This window comes from Vanrija pseudolonga, chromosome 1 (assembly GCF_020906515.1).
Source record: "Vanrija pseudolonga chromosome 1, complete sequence".
Classification (NCBI taxonomy): domain Eukaryota; kingdom Fungi; phylum Basidiomycota; class Tremellomycetes; order Trichosporonales; family Trichosporonaceae; genus Vanrija; species Vanrija pseudolonga.
In genome coordinates, this window is record NC_085849.1 from 3,399,453 (window position 1) to 3,421,967 (window position 22,515).

Sequence of the window (22,515 nt, forward strand, 5' to 3'; positions counted from 1 at the left end):
GTGAGGTGGCTCCAACAACACGGGAGGTGGCAATCGCGCACCGACGAGCAGCGAGCGGAGCACAAGCGGGTGATGTGATGTCACTGGGGCATCATCGGGCGTAGAGAGGCCACGGGCTGCACCGCTGTGCCATATCTCGCAGCAACATGCCAACTGGCTACATGAGAGAACAAGGAGCGTGTGCGGGGCCAAGAGTCTTGGCCGTGCTGCTGCGGAGGTCGCAGTTGAGTTATGGTTATTACGGCGGCGTGGGGGGTGGGAGATGATGACATGGGCCGCTCAATGCCCGGTGGGCTTGGGCGTGAGGTTGCTTTCTTGCTCTTGCTGGTTGCCTCGGCCCGATCATGCCACACACATTACCTCGGTTGCTCGCTATCGCCGCTGCGCAGTGCACCGCCTCCACGGGCCCTCGGCTCGGCTGCTCTCGGCGAGTGCGTGCGTGCGTGCGTGGGACATGTGCCCACGCGCACACTTGCTCTTGGCTTTGTCGGGGCCTCGCGGCATCGTCGGTAATCAGCAGCCTGACCTCAGCCGCTGGGACGCCACGGCCGTGAAGTTCGGATTTGATCCATCGTCCCACCTATCATGGGCGGCGCACGGGCGGGGCGCGGCGCTGTCCGCGCTCCAGCGCGTGGTTATCGTGCACAGACTGTGCTGCCTGTTGCCTGTCAGCGTCACGCACGACGCCGGCGGCTGCCGGTTGAAACTCCAAACTGGCAATAATTCGTGTTGCGCCCGTCCCTGGCAGCAGCTACTTTGCAATCGCGCGGACAACGACGAGGACGAGGACGCGCCGAGCCGCTAGCCGCGCGCACGCACGCATGCCTTGACTGCCCACAGTGCCGCCACGCGCGCCAAACGTACGCCCCATCTCGTCCCCTTCACCTATTTGCTCAGGCACGTCCACTGCGTCACTCCTTCCTGTGTTGTCCAACTACCTCTTGCAGCTGAAATGCGTCGAATGCAAGTGGCCGTCGTCGTCGTGGCCAAGAGGTGCCGCCCGCCTAAATTAGGTGGATACAGGGGCCGGTGCGTCAGGAGCACAGGGAGGAGTTGGGTGGTGCAGGCAGGCAAGCATGGCGCCCGCCACGGCACTCACTCGCTCCTGTACCCCGGATTGGCGGGTCGATGCAGGACGCTGTTGGGCCAGGCCAGACCTGTACGGATTTCCGGGTCGCCTAGCCGTCGTGACCGTGCGGACGTGCACGAGCGCCTGCCGCGCGCGCGCGCGCGGAGAACCGCACGAGAAGGAAAGCCTCGGTCAGGAGCGAATCTCGATCCGGTATAACAAGCTGCAACCTGCCTGGTTGGTTGGTGCGGTACCGTGCGGTGGACGCACGCAGGTGGCTGCGTCACCGCCGGTGACCCAGCGCCATGTTTGCGGCTAGGCTAGCGAGTGGGCGCCGCCGTCGTGCGTGCGCCCCGCCCCGGTGCGGAGGGGTGCGGCGCGCCGCCAGCAAGCCAGCCAGCCAATGCAGCAGCGTCCCGAGAGATGCGAGGACGAGCAGTGCAGCGAGCAGGCGGGCGAGCGAGCAAGAAGCAAGCATCGTGCCAGCGCCTTCCACCTCCCTCCCCCCCCTCGGTACCTGTCATCTGTGATTATGGATATGTGTGAGTGCGTGTCATGGCCTTACGGCATGGTGTGATGCACTGTTGTTACCACGCTGGGTGGGTGGGCTGTGGTGCTTGCGGGGTAAGAGGTCAGTCAGCAGAGTAAGGGCACCCGGGACGCAGGGTCGGGATGTTGCGGCAGCAGCGGCGGCAGAGGACGGTCGGTCGGCAAAAAAAAAACCAAAGCAAAAAAGCAAAAAGTGAGGCAAAAAGGCAGCAAATGTGAAAGGGGGTACACTTCAAGGGGACTCAAAGGGAGGAGAGAGAGAGGGGATAAACCTGAGACGAGGCATTGAGGAGTGGGACCTGAGAGCAAGCGAGGAGAGCTGCTGCTTGCTTAACGCGGCGTGCGTCGTCGCCGTCGTCGCGCGCGTCGGATAACGGCGGGTCTGTCATTCGGCATTCGTCCAGTCGACGCAGGGCTCAGACTTTTTTTTTTCTCCTCGAGACCCTTTGCTCTGGCCGTGTGCCGTGCGTGGCGTCGAGTGGCGCGCATGGGCAGGCAGGCAGGCAACAGACTGACTGACAGTTGGCCCCTGGGATCAGCCAGCCCAGCCAGTCGAGCGTAGCCGGCGGGCCGGTACCTGCTAACCCACACGGGCCCACACACACTACACAACCCACACCCACACCACCCATCCCACCCACCGCAACTCACAGCTATATAATCCCCCGTCACTCGCTCCCCCCAAACAGCCTTTCCTCTCATCCTCCTTTAACCTTCGTTTTCTGCGCTCCAGCTTGTCACCCAGCTAAAACCCAAAAACCCCACACATCACCACAATGAAGTTCGCTGCCCTCGCCGCCCTCGCCGTCGCCGCTGTTGGTGTCAACGCCCAGGTGTGAGTGTTTGGTCGTCGTCGTGTGGGCTGGTTGTTGTCCTCGACGAGAGAGCGACGAGTAGTCCAACCCCCCCCCCCCCCCCCTCCCCTTCACAAAGTCACTCGCCTCGGCGACTCGCCGCATCGCCGCGCGCTTCGCACCGCCGGCGACCCAATCACCCAAACACTCGCTCTCGCTTGCACCAACCCCGTCGATGTCATTGCCGCCCCGCATTCAGCCCCTGAGATCCACTGCTAACCCTTACCCAGTGACCCCTCGACCATCAACCAGTGCATCGTCACCTGCATCACCAACGCCCTCCCCGGCCTTGGCTGCTCGGCCCTCACCGACGTTTCGTGCATCTGCGCCGCCACTGGCCTCACCGCCGCCGTCGCCCCCTGCATTGCCTCGAACTGCCCCGACCAGGTCGCGGCCGCCCTCGCCCTCCAGGGCCAGCTCTGCTCGGGTGCCAGCGGCAGCGGCGGCAGCGCCGCCCCCTCGGCTACCGAGTCCGCCGCTCCTTCGGCTGACGCCTCGGGCGCCTCCGCCTCCGTCTCGGAGGCCGTTGCCTCTGCCTCGACCTCGGTTTCGGAGGCCGTCGCCTCTGCCTCTGCCTCCGTCTCGGGCGCCGTCGCCTCCGCCTCTGCCTCGCACGCCTCGGCTTCGGGTGCCTCGGCCTCGCACTCCGCCTCCGCTTCGGGCGCTTCGGCCTCGGGCGCTTCGGCTTCGCACTCCGTCTCGTCGGCTGTTGCCTCGCCTTCGGCCTCCAAGCCCTCGTCGGCTGGCCGCAACACCGTTGCCGGCGGTGCCCTCGTCGCCGCTGGTCTCCTCGCCGCCGCCCTCTTCTAAGCGGGCCGACTTGGACTTCAGTAGTAGTCGGTCTAGTGTCGCTGCCTAATTCCATGTTCGTATTCTTGCAGTCGCGCACGACACTGTCCGCTACTCTCCACGATCATTCCAGTTTGATACAGACCCCACAATCACACATTCTAGTACAGCGTCGTACCAACGTCGTTCCTTGTTAGTATGATGCAGACGTAGCGCAGCAGTGGGCCCGCGGGGGAGGGCAGAGGGGCCAGCGAGAGAAAACGTGCACACAATGGAGATTGAGAGCGCCAAGATGTGCTGCGCATTGTGTGGGAACAAGGAAGAAGGCAGAGTTTACGCGGCGGGCAAGTGGGCGTGTGGGCGGGCGGTGGGTGCGTGGGCGCGGCGCGGCGGATCGATCTGATCTGGCCGCGTCGGTCGGTCCCTCCGTTCTCGCGGCGTCACGCGTGCGGCAGTCAGTCAGCCGAGGAGGCGGATATGCAAAGGAGCTCTCGGCGCGGGCGAGCAAGTAGCAAGTAGCGACCGAGGAGAAGCAGCGCAGACAAGGCAGGCAGGAGTGGGTGCGGCGCCATGGCGGTTGCTTGGCAGGAAGAAGTGCACGCACGCGCATACGCGGGGGATCAGCGGTGTGGGGAGGTGGTGTGGGTGGGGTGGGGTGGGGGGGCGTGGGGTGGGGTTTGGGTGGGTGGGTGGGTGTTGGTTGGTGGGGGAGAGCACAGACGGTTTGTCTGCTCGATCTACCGTCATCCACAACAAACAACAACATAGGTATCACTTGCTTATCTTATCGAATCTATCTCCTGCATATCGCAGCCCGAGATGATGCAGCGATGGCGAAGCAAGCATAACTGACTCCCTGAGGAGGTGGGGGCGAGGCGAGGGCGAGGCTAGCACAGCAGAAGCACAGCAGCGGGGGCCTGGCGCCAGCCAGCCGGCGTCGTTGGTTCCAGCTGGCCCAGCCTACTCGGCAAGCAAGCACGCAAGCACAGCGCCAGCGCCAGCGCCAGCACAGCGGCAGCCGCACAACGCCAGGACGCCCGCGGCTGACCGAGACGAAGCGAGACACGGCGAGACGACTAGCGCGCGCGGCCACCGCGGCCACCACCCCGGCATGTAGCAGCTGTGCCATTGTGCCTTGTCGCCCGACCCAGCCCCGCCAGCCCCATTTGACGCGACATGTCGCCACACTCGCGACGGGCGTCGTGACCGCTTTTTATCCTACCCTTGTTGCCATGCCAGGCATGTTGCCGAGACAGCCGCATGGCTGGGGCAGGGATCTGGGGTGCTTGGGGTTGTGGGGGGCTGCGAGGGCTGCGCCTGCGCACAGTTCGCGCTGCGGCCTCTGCGCGTCGCCACCACACACCTCCGCTGGATTCTTACTCGGGCACGTCGACACGTCGGCACCTTAGGCACTGGCACTACTTCCCTAGCATCATCTTACAGTGTACAACAGGTCATGTGTGTGTGTGTGTGGGTTTGATCCTCGGCAGCCCTCCCTCGTCGGCAACGGCCCCGCGCCTAACTCATAAGCTCCTCCTGCTCGTCATCGTCGTCGCCCAGCACGCAAACGCTGCGGATCTCGCCGCCTGGCGTGTACACGACCGTCTCGTTGGCTGCGCCGCTCCCGACATAGTCGTCGACGAGCTGGAGGATATCCAGATGCGACACGGACCGCGTGCGTGTCGTCGGCGTCGAGGGATAGCTTAGAGTTGGGGCACGCAGGCGACGGTGGCCACCAGATGGCGACGTGGGATGGAGGTGAGGCGAGCCAGCTGGCGAGGCGGCATCCGACTGCGGCGCCATGGACAAACTGGCCGTCGTCTGGCGTCTGCGCCGCATCGTGGCCAGCGGCGATGACCCCGACTGCTGCTGCTGCTGCTGCGTTGGGGACGAGCCGCCGCCCGACGCGCTGCGCGTGTGCTGTGGCTGCGTCGTGTTGGCCCGGCGCAGGCGCGGAGCTGGCACATTGTTCGCGAGGAAGGGGTCGTGCTCGTGGTCCTGGTGGCTCGGCGAGAACGGGTACAGGTTCGTGTACGAGCGGTGTGCGCGTGCGGGCGACACGGTCGCGGGCAGACCCGACAGGTCGATGTGCTGCACTCCTGGTGTCCTCCGGCCTGTGTAGCTCGGCTGGCGCGAGTAGCTGGGCACACGCTGGAGCGTGTCCATGTCCAGCGTGGGGACGTGTGGTGTGCGCCTTGGGGTACGAGTACCCGGGGTACGGGGCAGCTGCTGGGGCACCGTCTCGGGCGACGGCACAGGTGGAGGTTCCGCACCCGACTCGGTAGACGCGGGCGCAGCGTCGGACGGGACCGTCGGTGTGGGCGAGTTGTCCTCGACGCCCTCGGCGATCTCAGCCTCTGCCTGGCGCTGCTCCCACTCGATGCGGGGCAGCGTCTGGCGCACCCACCGGCCAATGCTGTTGATGGCAGCGTGGGTGGCCGGGAGCCACGTGAACATTTGGAAAACGTGCACCATGTCCTGGTAGAGCTCGTGCGTGACCTGGACGCCGGACATGGTCGCCTTGTGCGCCAACAACGTGACCTCGTCACGCAGCACTTCCGAGTCGCCACTCTGGATGAGCATTGGTGGCAGGTTGCTCAGATCGCCAAACAGTGGGGACGCGTATGGGTGTGTAATGTACCGCTCCACGCCATCGGGGCCGAGGTACGATCCCACGGGGTTGAGGTGGTCGTCTGGCGCGGGTCGCGGGACGACGTCCGAGTCGGCATTGTCGTCCCACGAACCGCACGACATGGTGAGGTCGACCCAGGGGGACATGAGGACAAGGCCCGAAGGCAGCTGGTACCCGTTGTCGCGAAGGTACATGCACAGCGCGAGAGAGAGGCCGCCACCCGCGCTGTCGCCAGCGATGACAATACTCTCTGGTGGGATGGACAGCGGCGGGGCGAGGAGGCGGAGGTAGCCGTGAAGGACGTCGTGGAGCGGGAGAGGGAACGCCGCCTCGGGTGCCAGCCGGTACGTGATTGCAAACACGCGCGCGTTGCACGCCTTGCTCACGCCGACAGTCACAAGTCTGTGGGTGGCAGCATTGCCAACGTAGTATGCGCCGCCGTGGATGTAGTAGATGACGCGCTCGCGGCGGCCCGTCGGTGCGGCCTCCTCGCCCTCGAGCTCGGGCTCGGGGGTCGAGCGGCCGTTGCTCGAGCCGTGTGCCTCGCCATTCCCGTTGCTACTCCCATTACCGTTGACGCTGTCCGAGTCCCGGCGGCGATGCGAGCGTGCCGTGACTGGCGAAGCGGGGTTGGAGCCGATTGCGCTCTCGCCGCTCCCGCGCAGACGCGATGGGCCGGGCAGCGACCTCCGCTTCATCTCGGCATGCCACTTTGCCCTCCGCTCCGACTTGAGGCGCTTCCACACGTCAATGCCGACGACCCACTCGCCCTTGAGCTCGCGTGTGCCCGACTCCTCGAGGTCGAGGTCTCTGTGTGCTGCGTCAGCCAAAGTGAAACGAAAAGACGCGCGCACGGCCACTCGTACGACCCCACGCCGCCGTCATTTTCGGGTTCTCGACAACAACGGACAACGACATGGGCGGCCCGAGCAGCATGCCAATGAGGCCGAAGAAGGCTCGCGGCAAAACCATGGCCAGACCGCTCCAAGATCGCCCGCCGCAGGGTGGTACCCACCTCAAGAAACCGCGGCAGGCGTCAGCCGCCTTTCTCTTCGGCACGAGGAACGTAATCGGCGTCACTACCGCGTCGGCCGGCAGAGGAATGAGATAGGTGATGGAGATGAGGCGGCGGATGAGGTTGAGGTCGGCAAAGTCGGTATAGTTGGCAACGTTGCGCATAAAGGACGTGATCTGTGGGGCGCATTAGCCGTTGTGGGGATGATCTCTCCAGCGGTCCGGGGCACGTTGTGTGCAGAAGACACGCCGCGAAGCTTCAGAGCAACTGCGGAGGCGGCGGCGGCTGGTCCACGTACAAAGGTCATGCGGTATCCCCAGCTCTTGCGCTGTGGTCCGAACAAAAAGTGCTTGAGCAGGCTCCAGAAGATGTACAGCCCCTTTGCGGCGATGAACTGGACGAACGCGATCCATGTCGGCAGCGTCCAGAGCAAGGGGGAAGCCGAGGTCGGTGGCGCCTGCCGCTGCGCGACCTTGGGGTTGTGCCGCGAGCTCGCTGGCAGCGGCGACGGCGAGCGCAGCGGGTGCGACGACGTGTACGACTTGAGGAGGGCGGCGAGCGGCCCGGGCTGGTGCGGGTTGTCGGCGTTGCGGAACGTCGTTGCGGACATTGTGGTGGGTGGTGCCGAGTGTGATGGAGGAGGACGGGGGAGGGGAGGTGGGCGTTCGGCGCGTTGCCGCTGTCACTGATGTTGTCGTCGATACAATGCAATGTCGTGTCCGTGTCGATGTTGCTGTTGTTGATGGTCTTGTTGTTGTTGTTACTGCCGACGTGTCGGTTGATGACGAGGAGAGAGTGCAAGAGAGAGCGCGCGGCGCGCGCGATGTCAATGCCCGGAGTGCTACCCGTGGCCCGTCGTCGCTGTCGCCCTGTTTGTAATGACGACGGCTAGTCGACTTTTGTTTCTAACCGAACAGAGTCGTGTCTCACCGCCGCCTGGGACCTGACAGCGACAAACTCTCGACGCGGCGGTGGCGGCAAAGGCGGCGCGACCGCACCTCTCTGCCCACCAATGTCATGAGCCACTAAGGGTCAGCCAAATGCATCATGACATTTCTATGCAGCACCTCTACCAGCTCTCTTCTCCACCACGCCCACTGTCAAACATCTCCGCAATGTACTCCGTCGCAGCCTCCGGCTCCAGGCTACCCGCTCCATCTGTGCTAATGCACCATGCCAGTGCTTCACGGACCTCGCGGGGCATTGCATTAGACGAGCTGCAAGGGGGGAGAGTGTCAGCAACGCGGCGACGTGTCTCACCGGGGGCCGCTATGACCCGCAACGACGACGACCTTGGCAACAGCCAAACGGACGAGCAAGTCAAAGCAACCAACCACGGCCCAGCCAACTCACCCTGAAATAAAGACGTAGCCGCCGCGCTTGACAATCCACTCGTTGATGAGCGCAGCGTCCTCGCGCAGCAGGTGCTGCACGTAGACCTTGTTTGGCCTATCACGGGATGGCGCGACGCGCACCCGAGCCCCAGTGGCACGGTGCTCGTCCCACTCGGACGCGTAATAGTAGTCGCTGCTGAGGCTCCTGCAGCCAAAGTAGAGCGCAGTGTCTGTCCATGTCAGCCACGTTGGTTGGCCCCAGATGCCAAATCACTCACCTTTCGCGGCCCCGTCACGCACGCGGTCCTCGAGGAACGCGCGCATGGGCGCCACCCCCGTTCCGGGGCCAACGAGGATGACAGGCACGTCGGGTTTGGGCAGGAATAGCGTCGGGGGAAGGATCTCGAGCGCAATGGTCGTGTCTGGGATGTGAGTTTGTCAATTGATCCGGCTAGCTCACCCTCTGGAAGCGACTGCAACCACGAGGAGCAGAGGCCTCGGCGCGGGATCGAGAGGTTGGTCTTGTACTCGACCATAGCGACGAGGAGCTGCACATGGCCTGGGTGGGCCTGCGGTGTCAGCTTGTTGTGGAAAGTCGCTAGCTCACCTCGAACGAGCTGGCGATCGAGAACTGCCGCCTCCGCAATGGGGCGAGCACCTCGAGCACATGCGACAGGGGGATCTTGGTCTCGCGGAAGTCGGCGAGCGTCTCGACGATGGTGCGCTTGGGGCGCGAAGCATAGTCATGGATCTCGTCCTGTGGGGTCAGCAGTGTGGCGAGTCAGGCGACGACGTACCGGGTCGTCGAGGAACTCGTCGAGGCGCTCCTGCTCGCGCTCGTCAGCGCTCAGGCGGCGTAGCCACTCGAACATGCTCTTCCTGGGTGGCTGGCGCAGGTCGAGGTGGTGCGTTAGGAGGGTGCGAAGCGTCGTCGGGCCTGATGGGAGGTGCGGGGGGATATCCTGCTCTGCGCGGGTCAGATCGCCTCACTGGCAGCAAACCCACCTGGAAGGTTCGACTTGATCACCACGACCTTGTCGGCCTCCTCGACGAGGCCGTTCATCTCGAGGAACTCGTCCACCTCCTCGTCGCTACACCGGGGATGCAGCGAGCACACAGAGCCTGGGGGGTAGTTGCTTCTCGTCAGCCCACTCCAAGCCGGCCAGCGACTCACGCGACCCTGCCCTGCAGCTCGAGATCCACCTCGCGCACATCCTGCCACCAGTCGTCCTTTGTGACACGCTTGTTCCTCCTGATCGTGGCCTTGAGCCAGCCCTCGGGAGCGAACGGCTCGACGGCAGCCTTGTCGCTGATTGCCAGGCGTGAGAGGTCGACATCGGAGTCCGACGGGTCCTCGAAGCCATAGATGGGTGGTGGGAGGGCCGTGTTCGGCAGCGGCGGCGTCGACGGGCCTGGGAGATATGGGAGGAAGGCAGCGACAGTGCGTTCAAGCCACGGGAGGAAGTCCTGCTCCAGGCTGCGTGTCAGTCAGCTGGGCGCCGAGAGCAGCAGCTTACCCATCCGGAGCCCGCTCGTCGCCCCATCCTGGCTCGGTGAGGGCATGCGCGCCGAGCGAGTCCATCCGTCGTGCGAGCATCTTGCCAGCGTAACAGAATCGCTCGTATGACGTGTCGCCGAGGCCAAAGATTGAGTAGTGGACGTCTGAAGTGTGAGCGCGACGCTTGAGGTGGTCGCAAATCCTCCTCTGCCTTCCTCGCCTTCCTTGTCTTCCTCGTCTTCCCTCCTTACCTCCTCCCATCTTCCATCCTCTCCCCTCTCTCCCTCTTCCCGCCACTCACCCTCCAAAATGTCCCCCGGCAACCCCGCGCGGATCATCTTCTCCCACAACCCCCTCATCGCAGGCGGCGGGTCTCCGCGGCCATGCGTCGACGTGATGAGGATGAGCAGCGCCTCGTGCGGCAGGTCGGCAATGTCGTACTCGGCCATGCTGAGGAGGACGGCCTCGCGGTGCTGCGCGCGGAAGGCGCGCGCCGTGCGCTCGGCCACGTCCTGCGCGTTGCCCGTCTCGGACGCATACAGGATCACGACGTGCTGCGGGGCCAGCTCGTCGGCGTAGTCGACATGGTCGCCGTGGTGCACGTGGTCGGCGTCCTCGCGTATCGGCGCGGTCATGGTGCGTGCTCGCTCGACACCGAAGAAAAGAGTTGCTCCAAGTGTTGTTGTTGGCGGCGACCAAAGTTGATCAGCAGCGACTCAGGCCGACGCCATCTCGGACGCGGAGCAGAGTGTCTCCGGCCCGACTTCGGCTGTCCCCAAGCCGCCGGCTCAATCACGACATTTATCAGTGACGACCCCTCCATCTCGACTTTTGTTTGTCCACACACCACGCGTCCACCATGGTCAGCCTATACAAGCCCGCGTTTGAGCGCTACTCGCCCGTCGACAAGGAGAGGTAAGCTGCACAGCAACCGAGTAACCTAGCTGACGCCGCAGCTTCTCGTTAGTGCTCCACCTCCCACGTTCCTCACTGACCTGATAGCTACAAGACGGTCGTCACGCGGTAAGCTGGCACAGGTTTGGCGAAGCTGACCGTCAGATGGCCCGTGATTATCACCAACATCGTGTCCGCCGTCAGCACTGTGAACCACGAGCTCACGTCTGACTCGAGCGCCGACGCCCCGGCCAAGCTCGCCGAGGGCAAGGAGATTGTCTCCAAGCTCAGCGCGCTCAAGCACAACATGGGCAGGAACGGTGTCCTTGAGTAGGTTGGCATGATCGGCCAGCTGTACTCCACATGTATAGCAGCCGGCCACACCTTCCTCGTCCTGCTGATAGCCCAGACCCATCCCCGACGACGGCAACGCCAACCGCGCGTGCTACAACGACGAGCTCGCCGCGACTGCCGACGACGACAAGCGCTGGTTCACCGCCAACTGGCTCTTCGCCGAGTGCTATCTGTGGGTGAAAGAGCATTGAGCATCCGCTTACCCGCCAGCTACCGCCTCCTCCGCTCGTACTTTGCCCTCACGGCCCATTGGAAGACGTATGACCCCTTCTTCGCGTCCAAGGCCGAGACGTACAAGTCGTCCTCTGGCGCGATCCTGCACCTCGCGCACGCGCTCAACTCGATGGTCGAGAGCAAGGACCTCCAGCAGGGCTTTGAGAAGGAGGGTAGCGCACTGGAGATCGCTTTCTGGTCAGTTAGCAAACGCCGAAATTCCCAACTGACGACGCAGGGAGATGGTCCAGGCCGACCTGTGGGGCAACGCGACCGACCTCTCGCTCCTAACCGACCTCAAGTACGAGGACCTGCAGAAGCTCCAGGCTGTTGGATCTGCCGCGCAGGCCGAGCAGGCTGAGAAGATCCTCCGCAACGACCTGCCCAAGGTCTGGGAGCTGCTCAAGACGCTCAAGGATGGCCGGGTCGACATCGTCATGGACAATGGTGGGTGAAAGTCGTGTGGTCCGCACTGACCCACCAGCTGGATTCGAGCTCTACACTGACTTCATCTTCGCCGACTTCTTGTTGTCGTGCACGCCGTTCGTCAAGGAGGTCGTCTTCCAGTAGGTCCTCTGTCACGGTGTGTCTGACCTGTCAGCCCCAAGACGATCCCGTGGTTCGTGAGCGACGTGCTCCCCTACGACTTTGAGTAGGTTTTAACTGGCCACTGTAGACCTGCTAACAACCCAGGTGGGCCATCGACTCGCTGTTCGACACGTCCTTCTTCGCGTCCCACGCGAACCTGAAGGAGGGCGACACCGAGGCGCTCTCGGCCCTCGCCGCGCGCTGGAAGGCGCACCAGACCTCGGGCCGCTTCCGCCTCTCGGTGCCCACCACCACCGCGCTGGGCGCCAACGTCCTTGCCGCAAACTTCTGGACAACGCAGTACGCGTACCAGGACCTGCCGGCCGTCGACCCCGCGCTTCTTGCCGAACTCCAGAAGAGCGACCTCGTCATGTTCAAGGGCGACTTGAAGTGGGCGCTACTGTGACATGAGAGGAAAGCTGACCACGCAGCTACCGCAAGCTCATCGGTGACGCCAAGTGGCCCGTCACGACGCCGTTCTCCGAGGCCCTTGGTAGGTCCCCATCGACTGTTGTGACAACCTACTCACGCCGCACCAAGGCCCCCTTGCCGGCAAGTTCAACCTCCTCTCCCTGCGGACCAACAAGGCAGACACCATCTGCGGCCTGCCCGAGGGCATCGAGGCGCGCCTCGACAAGGAGGCGCCAGACTGGCGCGTGTCGGGCAAGTACGCCGTCGTGTCGTTCGAGCCCAAGGCATAAACCCTTTAAAAACCTAGACCAACGTAGAATACATGGATGGGTGCTACAGTACACTGCCGAGCTCTGCTCGTACATACCATCTTGTGTCTACCGTGACAAACTATAGCTTTTACACGACAATTTTGATGGAGCGCTTCGCCACCAGGGCGAAGCAGCTCTTTACAGCCCGCATATACTGGGCTCTACAACATCTCTCTATTATCCTCCTCGACCGAGATGCCGTGGAAGGCGGCTTCGAGGCTGACGCTCCGCGAGTGGTGGTACAGCGCGCCGTCGTACTCGGCCGCGGCGATCATGCGGCTCGCACTGCGCGGCGTGAACAGGTCGGCGGGGGGCGACTGCCTGCCCGCCGTGTTGCCTGCTTGGCCCAGCCCGCCCCAGATGTGCCCTTGGCGCTTGTATGCCCCGGTGCGGGGCGAGACAGGCGGCTCGGGCGATTCGAGCTGAACTGTGGGGCCCTCGGAAACAGCAGCAGTTGCAGCCGCATTGGCAGCATTAGGCGGCGGGGAGCCCCCCGCGCCGGCAGAAGCAAGCATGCTCAACGTGCCGGGCGGCAAGACGGGGATGGCGGACAAGTACGGGATGTGCTTGCGCTCCGCGGAACGCTCAGACGACGAGCTAGCATCCATGAGGGGCACGGTGCCGGCTGTCGGCGGAGACGACGAGCTCGACGCGGTGCGTCCGTGGCCACGGAGCGGGGGCAGCGGCGTGTGACTGCTCTCAGGGGAGGTGGTCGCGGACGCCGTCCCGGCTGGCACGGTGCTACTGTACCCGCCCAGTCCGGACGACGCGAGGCCGGACCCGATGGGCGGCCGGGGCGGGAACATTGCCGAACGGGGGCTCGACACACTGCTCCGGCTCCGTGTCCGCGTCGGCGTGTGGCTGTCGCTCGGGAGGGCGATGAAGACCAACTTGCCCGTCGGCTGGCCGAGCGCGAGGGAGAGGTTGACGCTCGATGCAAGGGGCGGCGCATGGGCGACTGACGAGCCAGAGGCTAGAGGTAACGGGCCGACGGGCGGGGCTCCGCTCGTGCTCGAGCCAGTCTTGCGCACCACCACTTCCCAGCGCACCTCTTCATCCTCGCGCGCAGGGAGACAGGTGACGGAGACCTCGTAGCCGCCGCCGCGCTGCTCTCCAGGCTCGGGGGTACGGCAGACAGCCGAGAAGCGCGGGTTGGTAGACGCCGACGCTGACTGGTTGTGCTGTGTCCGCAAGGGGGCTGAGTTGGGAGTGCTGGGGCTCACGTTGGCTAGCTGCTCCGTGTCCTCCCCGAGACGCGGGGACGCGCCCATCGTCGGCGTCAGCGGCGGCGCGTTCTCCTCGGCGTCAGTCGTCGGGTCTGTGTTCGCACCACCGTCCTCGGCTGCCCCGTCGCTTGCAGAGCCCGTCCCCGCTGCCGAGGCCTCCGAGAAGCTCTCCGAACGGCTGTAGTGCTCCCTGTCGCCAGCAGCTTCGGACCCAGTAGCGGTCTCTGACGCATCGATTGCAGTGGCAGTCGTGATAGGATTGAAGGTCGCTGCCGCGACAGCCCCAATCGTGGCCGCTTCCGCCTTTCGTCGTCGGCCACTCGGCTTGCGCGCAAGCCAGGCAGCGGTTTCCGCGCGCCATGCCGCAGGCGGGCTTGGTCTATTCTGAAGGTTGCTAAAGTGGGTGCGAGGCGGCATGGCCCCCTCGCTGGAAGTGGGGGATGGTGGCTGACTTCCGTGCTTGGCCGTTGGCGTCAGTGGCGCTGCGAGGGGCGATGATGCTGCGGAAGTCGCGGTGGTCAGGCCGCCGGTGCTCGGCGTGTGGGGTACCCCAGTGACGAGGCTGTGCGCGCTGCCAGTCGAGTGCTGGCTCGCGTGGGCACTGCGCTGGACTCGCGGTGATCTCGGAGACGACGTGCGCACCGCCGATGTGTGTGGTGATGCGACCCCATCAGGCGGTGAAGCCTCAGCATTAGCGTTGCTGATCGGGCCGTTCAGGAAGGGGTGGTGATGTTGTGCCTGGGATGGCGGCAGGCGCTGGGGCAGCGGCGATACTGGCGCATCAGAGGGCTGAGCGGTAATCACGACGGTCGAGGGCGGACTCTCGAGATCTTCTCGTGCGCCAGCATTGTGGGAACCAAAGAAGCCAGTGCCGCCGTTGGATCGTCCGTGAGCTGCCTTTGCCCGCTCTCTTTCGGCATGGTATGCCGCCTGGGCCTGGCTGTGGGCTAATGCGGAGCCTGTGACGGCCGCACCCTTGCTAGGCGGTGGTAACGGCGAGCTATGCGGAGTTGAAGTGGCCGAGGGGGAGCCCGCGTCATCCTTGTGGTGGTGGTCTTTGTGGTGGTCTTTGTTGTGGTGGTGATGCCTCCCTCCTCGGGAAAATAGGCCTCCGCCAAAGCCGGTGCCGCCTCCGCTTCCTCCGGAGTCGGGCTCGACTCGCTCGCGGCTCCCTTTGGTGCTTAGCTTGCGTCGTAATAACCGCGCGGGGTTCAGGCGCGACGGACTGGACTCGACGGGCTGGGATGAAACAGATCCGGGGCTCGCGAGGAGGTTGCCCATGTTGGAGGATGATCGCGGCATGCTACCAGGCGGCGGGGTAGTCACATTGCGTGCTACGCCAGATGGCGGCGGTGGCTGCAGGAGGATCTGGGGCTGGGTGTACGAGCTGGGGCCTGCAAAGCCGCTACTCTGGGGTGGCGAGGACGCCATGCCTGTCGTTGCATACTGGCTGGGTAAAGGTGGTAGCCGTCCGTCGAGTTCGGGGGCGTTGTGGGTGCTGAGCTTGCCACTGGCGTTTGCACTTTCCTGGCTGTAAATGGAAGCGCTCGTTCCAGGCCGATGGAACGGGTGCGGTGCCATGGTGCCGACGGCCGCAGCGGCGCGTTATCAAACAATGGATGAGATGGATGAGCGAGATGTCAACAACAATGCGAGTGGGGGAGACTGCGAGGGCGTCAGCGTCGGTCGGTCGGCGGCGGCGTCGTCGTCGTCGTCGTTCATCGGGGCGCCCGGTGGGTGGTGGTGGCCAAACGTGCGCCATCCATCCCCACCTTTGCCATCTCTTCGCTTTTGGCCGATGGACGGCATGCAGCGATCGCAACAAACCATCTAACCATTCGCCGCTTCAAGACACGTACGGTGATTGTCCGCCCGTCTTGGCAGCGTCACCAAGACTGGCTAGCTTGCGACCACGGCCGGGCCGCGGAAGTGTCTGAAAAAACGCGTTGGATGGAGCAAGCCGAGGATTGAGATGACGCGGAAGGAAGTGGGTGGGCGGCAGGCCAGCAGACGTCGATTGCAGCGGCGGGCCGCGGGTGTCGCTGCTGCCCGTCTTGGGTCGAGCTAAGTAGGCCGTGACGGTCGATGGGCTCGTTGTTGACGCTGCTGTTGCTGCTGCTGCCAAAGGATATGGATGTGTTCGTCAAAAGTTGTTGTCGTTGATGAGATAGATATGGTGGGGCCAGGGTTGCAGAATAGCATCCATTCACGCCGTGGCTGGGCGGGAACGGAGCGGGTTGAGCTTAAGTGGTGGTAAGCTCGCGTTCGAGGACAAGCTTAAGAGAGAGGCCGAATCTGTGTCCTAGAGATGCTGGGTCGTCGTCGGTCGTGGGCGGTCGTCGAGGTTGTGGAGCGATGGGGGTGGGTGGGGTGTGAAGGTGCGAAGGGGTGGTTGTCAACATGAGCGTGGTCGTCGAGGAGGAGGACACAGGTGGCAGCAGCAGCAGCAGCATGCTACTACCGCGGCAGTTCGTTGTCCATCACAGCCAGCGTGCAGCATGTCTCTCTGCCTCTGTCCTCGCCGGCAGCAGCAGCAGCAGCAGCAGCGAGGAGCACAGAGTATGGTTGATTCAAGCTCGGGTCTGGGTCAGGATACAGTGCACCTGGCCGAAAGGGGCGGCGGCACCGTCGAGGGCGCGTCACCCAAAGGCCCATAAACATAGTTTGAGTGGCGACAAGGCTTGAGCACGGCGGCTCGATTCAGGGTCAACTCGTCAAACCACGGCAGGGTTAGAAGCACAAGAAGCGCATTTCAGCAAACCCTGGACAAGTGGCAGTGGCAGCGCAGAGCAGCAGCACCACCCACCCACCCATCTTCCCTCCCTCGCCAGGCGTCGTCTGCTCGTGATGATCCTCTAGCGCTTTTGGGACAAGCCCTGAAAGCCCATTTAGTCCTGCCGCCGTCGCCGTACGTGTGTGCTGGTCGCCTCTGGCCTCCTCCTCCTCGCCGCGACCTGTTTCATGCAACCACCCAGCTCTGAGGAGACAACGATGCGCGGCGCGGCGCGCGCACGGCACGAAAGCACAACTCTGAGCTTATGTCACCCTGGCTCCCAGGTGCCTTTTTTGGGCGGGTCGAGTTGGGCTTCACACCCGCGCTCGCTGGCCCCCCCGCCAGGCCAGCAAGCTCCAACTGTCGCTTGGTTGCTCTGTGACGTGTCGCGCCGCGCGCCGCGTTGGTGTGCCCCACCCTGCCAGCCCAATGGACACAATGGTGATGATGAATCAAGGGCACTACTGCTCGCCCATTTGAGCCTTGAGACGCGTCCGTGCGCGCGTCCCTGAACTAGTCATTGGGTCATTGCATGCTATTGATGCCGGCTGGCTGGCGCGTGCTGTGCACAAGGAGTTCACTGTTCGGCCAACGCAACGACAACGTCCCCGACCAAGACAGTGACGACGACGACAATGATGGGCAACAAAGCGAGGCGAGGCAAGCCGCAAGGTACCTGCCTGCCCGCTCGGAGACAAGCCCTCCCGTCAAGCCACTCCCTGCACGTTGTGTTCCGGTGGCACTTCACTGGTGCTCGCCTAGGCAGCAGGATGCAGATCATGGGCATGCGCGACAAGGGAATGGGAGCCGTGGTGGCGATGGCTTGGATGGATGCTAATGCGCTGCGGTTCCCTGCCTCCGGGAAGGATGGTAGCGTGCGTTCGACGGCGAATTCAGCTGCTTCCTGCTGCACTTGCAGCCGAGGCGGCGCCATGGCGTTGATCCTTGCTGCTTGCTTGCTCTTCGGTTGCTGCTTGCCAAGACGCCGCCGAGCGCACAAGTTTGCCCGTGACGGCGTCGTAACAGTGAGACATGGCACCGGCGACTGACTGCTGCACGCCTCCGCGCCCCGACGCACGCCCCGACGCCCCGACGCCACCGTAACATGACCTCGTCGCCGCGGGCTGCGCCGAGACAAAGGCGCACGAGAGGATAACCCGACGATGTGCCAACACACTGCGAACAGGTGAGAAGAACAACACCCAGCACCCGGGCATGCGTGGCAGACCTCGCCTCCTCCTTTGTTAGCCACTATCCCCCATCGTGTGTTCACCGCATCCACGACGCGTCCTCGTCCAGCCCACGACGACCCAAGCAACCCAAGCAACAACCCGTGCATACGTTGTCGTCCGCAAGCAGCCCCAACACAAAGTCAGACGCGTCGCGCCGTAACATGGCTTTCTTAGGACAATGTTGGCGGCAGCCTGAAACACACCAACCCCTCCACGGGCCGGAAGCGCGTCGTGCCCGCCCCACCCGACGGGCACTGCTTTCGGCATGCGAGAGTGGTGGGCGATGGGCCGATTGATTGATGGCACCTCCTAACCCGAAGACAGGCAGTCGCCGCCCATCTCTTCGTAATGATACGAAGCGAGCGAGCCTCTCGACAGATGAGGCATGTCGCGTTTCTTCGGCCCGTTTCAACGCGACGGATTTGTGTCCAAGCGACCGACACTGTTCGGCATGTGGGCATGGCGGTCGGTCGTGTGGCACGTCCCCAAAGTAAGTCGCCAAGTCGACAAGGACGAGCGAGGCGTGCGAAATGTGAAGTAAGATTGGAAACGCACACGGCAGACACCGGCAGGGCAGGGGGTGGTCGGTCGATGCCCACCGGCGGGCGTGGCAATGAGTGGCAATGCCATGTTGGCCCCATGGGCGGCTTACGTTGTGTCCTCTCATGTGGGGAGCTGGTCCGCGAGCGAGCGAGCGTTCCTCGCGCTGCGGCGTTCGTCGGCTCCGCAGTGGCACTGCCTACTGCTGCGTCGCCCGTCGTCCCCGCGCTCTGCTTCTGGCGGGCACGCCACGCCGTTCCGCGTCCTCGTCCACGTCCACCGGCGTCGTCGTCGTCGTAGTCGTTGTCGCCACTAAGCAGCGCAGCCGCCACACTCATCCTAGATCGCATTACAAGGGTAAACCTGTTCCAATCAATCTGATCAATACAAGGGCACCGGCATCGCCACAACGATACATGCCGCGAACCTTACCTTACGCTCATTAAACGATTGCTCCGAAGCAGCAGTCGCCGGCCGTACGACATGTCCCGTGACCTCCGCGTCGCCCCAGATCTCCGGGCCGCAGCGGAACGCAGCGAGGAGGGCTTACGAAATACAACGGTTCGTCTGTCACGGGGCTTGTATGCTGCTAGCCTGGTATCAGAGGCACCGGCGGCGGCGAGGTGGAGCGCGCAGCAGCTTCGGCAGTGATCACCAGCGCGCGGGAACAAGGCGGTCGTCGTCGCCACCTGTCTGTCGTCACTGCGCAGACCAGATCCGTGACCATGCCGCGAGGCATGTCGAATGGCCGTCGTCAAGCAGCAGCGACCACACAAGTCAGGTGACACGGTTCGAGAACATGACTACTTGGTGCACTTGCGACACGGTGCCTCGGCGACCCAGAAGCGACGAGACCGTGGGATGTGCGGCTGGCAACTGCTGCCGTCGTCGTCGTCGTACCTGCGTAGTCTTTGTGCCTTGCGCTGCCTTGCGTTGCGTTGCCTTACTGCACTTTCCAGCGACCGACTGTGCAGCAGCATCGCCCCCGAGGGGCCGACACTGCACGCCAGTTGGGCCGATCATGACGCCGGCGGTTGCTGGCATCTTATGAAACCCAACGAACATCACTTCTTGCCGGCCGGCCGACCGAGCGAACAACGGAAGAAGACGCGAGTCACCTCGCCGACCGAGGTTGTTGACGTGGTGTGCCAGCTTGGATCTAAACTAGGCTCGTCCGTCAGGGGGTTGGAGCCGGCGTAAGGACGCCGATGTAGCAGCTATCCATCATCAAATCAAGCACGCAGCAGCAGCACCATCATCATCGCGCGTCGCCAGCCCATCCTTGCTTGAGCACCAAGCCTCGCACGACGACACTTCCGGCCTGGTCGGCGCTCCCTGTTTTCCTTTCAGACATGACACGGCTCCCCTTGGCAGCGCAGCGACATTGATTCAATGCACTACGTACGCCGCCGTGAGGAATGGGAGTGGAATTGGGTTCATGCAGTTGAGCTGGGTGGGACTCGTTCCTCGCGCTTGGTTGGTCTTTTCCGCTGCATGCGTTGCAGCTGCTGCGCGGCTAGGAAGGAGGACAAGTCACGCCGATGCATGCATGCCGAGGGGTGGGTTCCGGCGGCGGGCTTGGCCGCCACTGGGTGGGCGAGTACCATGTCGGCCCCGCACCTCCCCCACCCACGCACCCACTTTGCATTGGCCTTTGGGGGGGTTTAGCGACGTCGTAAGCCAAGCTCCTTGCCTGCTTGCTTGCTCCGTCCGTCAAAGCGGTAGGTACGATTCAATGTCACTGCGTCGGTGGCTGCTGCTTCTTTCTGGGGCACAGTGCGGAACGGGTGCACCTACCTCCCCCGTGTGAAGCATAATCCGGCGTCTTGGCTGTCTGGGGTTGTTGCATCATGTGGGCGGGCACTATGAGGCAGACGTCGAGTGGGGTATACGACTTTGCAGTGGGAACACTGGGCGCCCCACAATGAGCAAGCAGGGCCTGGGTGGTGGTTTCTGTGCGGTGAGCATATGGTCGTGGTGATGATGACTCAAGCGAGCCTGGACAGTCGCGTCGTCGAGACCCAGCGTCGCGCGCACCACGTCGCGCCCGTCGCGAACGAACGCGTCTGTGTCGACGTGGACGTGGCCTGACGGCCGCGAACGAGCGAACGAGCGCGCGCGCACGCTGTCGTCAGCACGTCGCAGCCCGACGCGTAGCCCCTGTGCGTGGCGGCCAGAACTTGTTCTCGCCACGTAAGCCGGCGAGAGCGCGTGGTGCGACGCCGATGCGCGTTGCTCGCTCGCTCCACAATGAAACTGTGTGAGTCACTTGTATGCACACACAAGTCGCGCTCTCGACGATCGACATTAGACGGGTCGCGTCTCTGTGATCGACGGGTCGTGGTCGCGTCCTCTGATGCCAGCAACAACCGGTTGTCAACTACCGTGTCTACTGCCGAGGACAACTCGAGCCGTAGTGTGTCTGCTATTCCGACCACGGCAAGCTATTCTCTCCCTCGCAGCGACCTATTCTCGCACCCAGCTGTGTTGACTCTACCATGGTACATGCATACTATTCAATGTATCTAGCTACAACCGCCGCGCGTGATGACATTGACGCGGTGGTAATCCTACAACTAACGCATAAAGAAAAAGAGGAAATAGAGTGTTTCAAGTGCCGATGTAGATAGATGGTTGATGCTGGGGTGTTTAAACTGAAAGACCGAAATAGTAAAAAGCAAAAAGCTGTTGATGGTGTTGGGACGTCTCAGACGTTAGAGGAACATTGCAGGCGTGGCAAAGGGGGCGGGGGAAAATCGTGGCGACTTGCGCTGGCCGAGAGCCTCAAACATGGGAGCAGTGAGGGACGAGACCGAGGCGACGCGCGGGGTAGGGGCGACGAGGTGCGAGTGGTCACCAGAGTAGCCCAGGCGCGGGGTCGCAGGGAAGCGCTCCTCGTTGGACGAGGTCGAGCCCGATGACCGCAATGGGTTGGGCGAGAGCGAACCAGAGTCGGCGCGGAGCGCGGGGGGGAGCTCAGTGTCGAGCTCGGGGTCGTCGAACGAGAACACGGGCTCGGCGTCGTCGGACACGGGCGAGTCGTAGTAGTTCGCGTCGGTGGGAATGGCAGCGGGGACGTAAACGGGGGGAGGGACGGGGGGAGGCTTGACGGCGGCGGCGCGGGTGGCAGCGTCGTCAGTGAACGAGTCGAGCTCGTAGATGAGGTGACGGAGGCGGTCGAGGCTGATGCGGTGCTCAGGCTCGAGGGTGAAGATTTGGGTGAGGATGTCGAGACATCCGGTCGAGATGGGGAGGATGCGGCGGAGGAAGGCCGTGTCCTGGAGGAAGGCGGCAAAGGACTCGTCGGTGGGCGACGCGCAGCGCCATGGGTTGCGACCACAGACGAGGTTGACGAGAATGACACCGAGCGACCAGACATCGGCGGTGCGGGTGGGATACGAGCCGGCCGACGAGTGCCACTCGCCGAGGCATTCCGGTGCAATGTAGAATGTCGAGCCGCATCCGAATTCCGTCGACGTGGGTTCGGACGTGGCAAGGCCAAAGTCGACGATGCGGACGCGCGTGCCGTCGGCCGAGCAGACAATGTTCTCGGGCTTGACGTCGCGGTGAGCGATGCCGAGCTGGTGGAGCCAGTCGACGCCGTCGAGGATCTGCAGGAACACGGAGCGGATGAGGTCGTTGTCTCCGGCGTACTGGGAAAGAATGTTAGCACACTGTCGACGTTGGTGGCAAAGTGGGAAGAGGGCGGAGGATAGGGTGGGAAGAGGCAGTGCCAAGTTCCAAGGTAGCTTGGCGGTGTGTGCCTTGTCGTGGCACAGACTATGCATTGAACACAACACTTACCCGCTGCTTTTCGGTGATCATGGCGAAGAGGTCACCCTCGTCTCCATAGTCCATGACGACGTAGACAGCCTCGGGCTCCTCGATAAGGCGGTCCATGTTGATGATGGAGGGATGCCTTGAGGCGCGGCGGTGGAGAGCAATTTCGCGGAGCTGGAAGCGGCGTTGCCTGTCGTCGATGCCGTGACGGCGGAGCTGCTTGACAGCACGCTTGATGGGCCTGCCATAGCGGTAGTCGAGGGCGTAGAAGACGACGCCGTAAGCACCGTTGCCGATCACAGACACGAGCTGGACGTAACCATTGTCAATGAAGCGAGGGTGGGGGTGGGACGAGCACGACGAGACGGTCATGACGGATTTCGTAAACGGGGGGTGGGGGTTGGTGGCGAGGGGGGGGAGGGTGGTGTGTGTGTGTGTGTGTGTGTGGGCCCG

At 63.6% G+C, this 22,515-nt stretch overlaps 6 protein-coding genes across 6 annotated transcripts; 2 read left to right on the top strand and 4 right to left on the bottom strand.

Moving 5' to 3' along the window:
• Nucleotides 1-2,243: 2,243 nt before the first annotated feature.
• On the top strand, nucleotides 2,244-3,481 carry ARB_02741 (GPI-anchored CFEM domain protein). The gene is made up of 2 exons (XM_062767770.1): nucleotides 2,244-2,453; nucleotides 2,703-3,481. Exons 1-2 carry the CDS (start codon nucleotides 2,395-2,397, stop codon nucleotides 3,280-3,282), a joined length of 639 nt encoding a protein of 212 aa, XP_062623754.1. The 5' UTR covers nucleotides 2,244-2,394; the 3' UTR covers nucleotides 3,283-3,481.
• A 1,195-nt stretch (nucleotides 3,482-4,676) lies between these two features.
• est_3 (Esterase) lies at nucleotides 4,677-7,689 on the bottom strand. The gene is made up of 3 exons (XM_062767771.1): nucleotides 7,207-7,689; nucleotides 6,909-7,084; nucleotides 4,677-6,703 (listed from the first exon to the last, which is right to left on the bottom strand). The coding sequence occupies exons 1-3, from the start codon at nucleotides 7,516-7,518 to the stop codon at nucleotides 4,780-4,782; spliced, it is 2,412 nt and encodes an 803-aa protein (XP_062623755.1). The 5' UTR covers nucleotides 7,519-7,689; the 3' UTR covers nucleotides 4,677-4,779.
• Nucleotides 7,690-7,968: 279 nt separating this feature from the next.
• TAH18 (NADPH-dependent diflavin oxidoreductase 1) lies at nucleotides 7,969-10,388 on the bottom strand. The gene is made up of 10 exons (XM_062767772.1): nucleotides 10,042-10,388; nucleotides 9,760-9,904; nucleotides 9,417-9,719; nucleotides 9,248-9,378; nucleotides 9,040-9,209; nucleotides 8,850-8,999; nucleotides 8,703-8,811; nucleotides 8,521-8,664; nucleotides 8,262-8,472; nucleotides 7,969-8,125 (listed from the first exon to the last, which is right to left on the bottom strand). Exons 1-10 carry the CDS (start codon nucleotides 10,373-10,375, stop codon nucleotides 7,978-7,980), a joined length of 1,845 nt encoding a protein of 614 aa, XP_062623756.1. The 5' UTR covers nucleotides 10,376-10,388; the 3' UTR covers nucleotides 7,969-7,977.
• A 175-nt stretch (nucleotides 10,389-10,563) lies between these two features.
• On the top strand, nucleotides 10,564-12,513 carry SPAC806.04c_1 (Protein-glutamate O-methyltransferase3). The gene is made up of 11 exons (XM_062767773.1): nucleotides 10,564-10,655; nucleotides 10,743-10,763; nucleotides 10,800-10,964; nucleotides 11,044-11,160; nucleotides 11,199-11,399; nucleotides 11,440-11,648; nucleotides 11,686-11,767; nucleotides 11,803-11,853; nucleotides 11,895-12,179; nucleotides 12,221-12,282; nucleotides 12,330-12,513. The coding sequence occupies exons 1-11, from the start codon at nucleotides 10,600-10,602 to the stop codon at nucleotides 12,488-12,490; spliced, it is 1,410 nt and encodes a 469-aa protein (XP_062623757.1). The 5' UTR covers nucleotides 10,564-10,599; the 3' UTR covers nucleotides 12,491-12,513.
• A 159-nt stretch (nucleotides 12,514-12,672) lies between these two features.
• On the bottom strand, nucleotides 12,673-14,154 carry LOC62_01G001291 (uncharacterized protein; the record flags this gene model as incomplete). The annotated part of the gene is made up of 1 exon (XM_062767774.1): nucleotides 12,673-14,154. The coding sequence occupies one exon, from the start codon at nucleotides 14,152-14,154 to the stop codon at nucleotides 12,673-12,675; it is 1,482 nt and encodes a 493-aa protein (XP_062623758.1).
• Nucleotides 14,155-20,765: 6,611 nt separating this feature from the next.
• Nucleotides 20,766-22,466, bottom strand: ran1_1 (Negative regulator of sexual conjugation and meiosis). The gene is made up of 2 exons (XM_062767775.1): nucleotides 22,087-22,466; nucleotides 20,766-21,935 (listed from the first exon to the last, which is right to left on the bottom strand). The coding sequence occupies exons 1-2, from the start codon at nucleotides 22,432-22,434 to the stop codon at nucleotides 20,997-20,999; spliced, it is 1,287 nt and encodes a 428-aa protein (XP_062623759.1). The 5' UTR covers nucleotides 22,435-22,466; the 3' UTR covers nucleotides 20,766-20,996.
• Nucleotides 22,467-22,515: the final 49 nt, after the last annotated feature.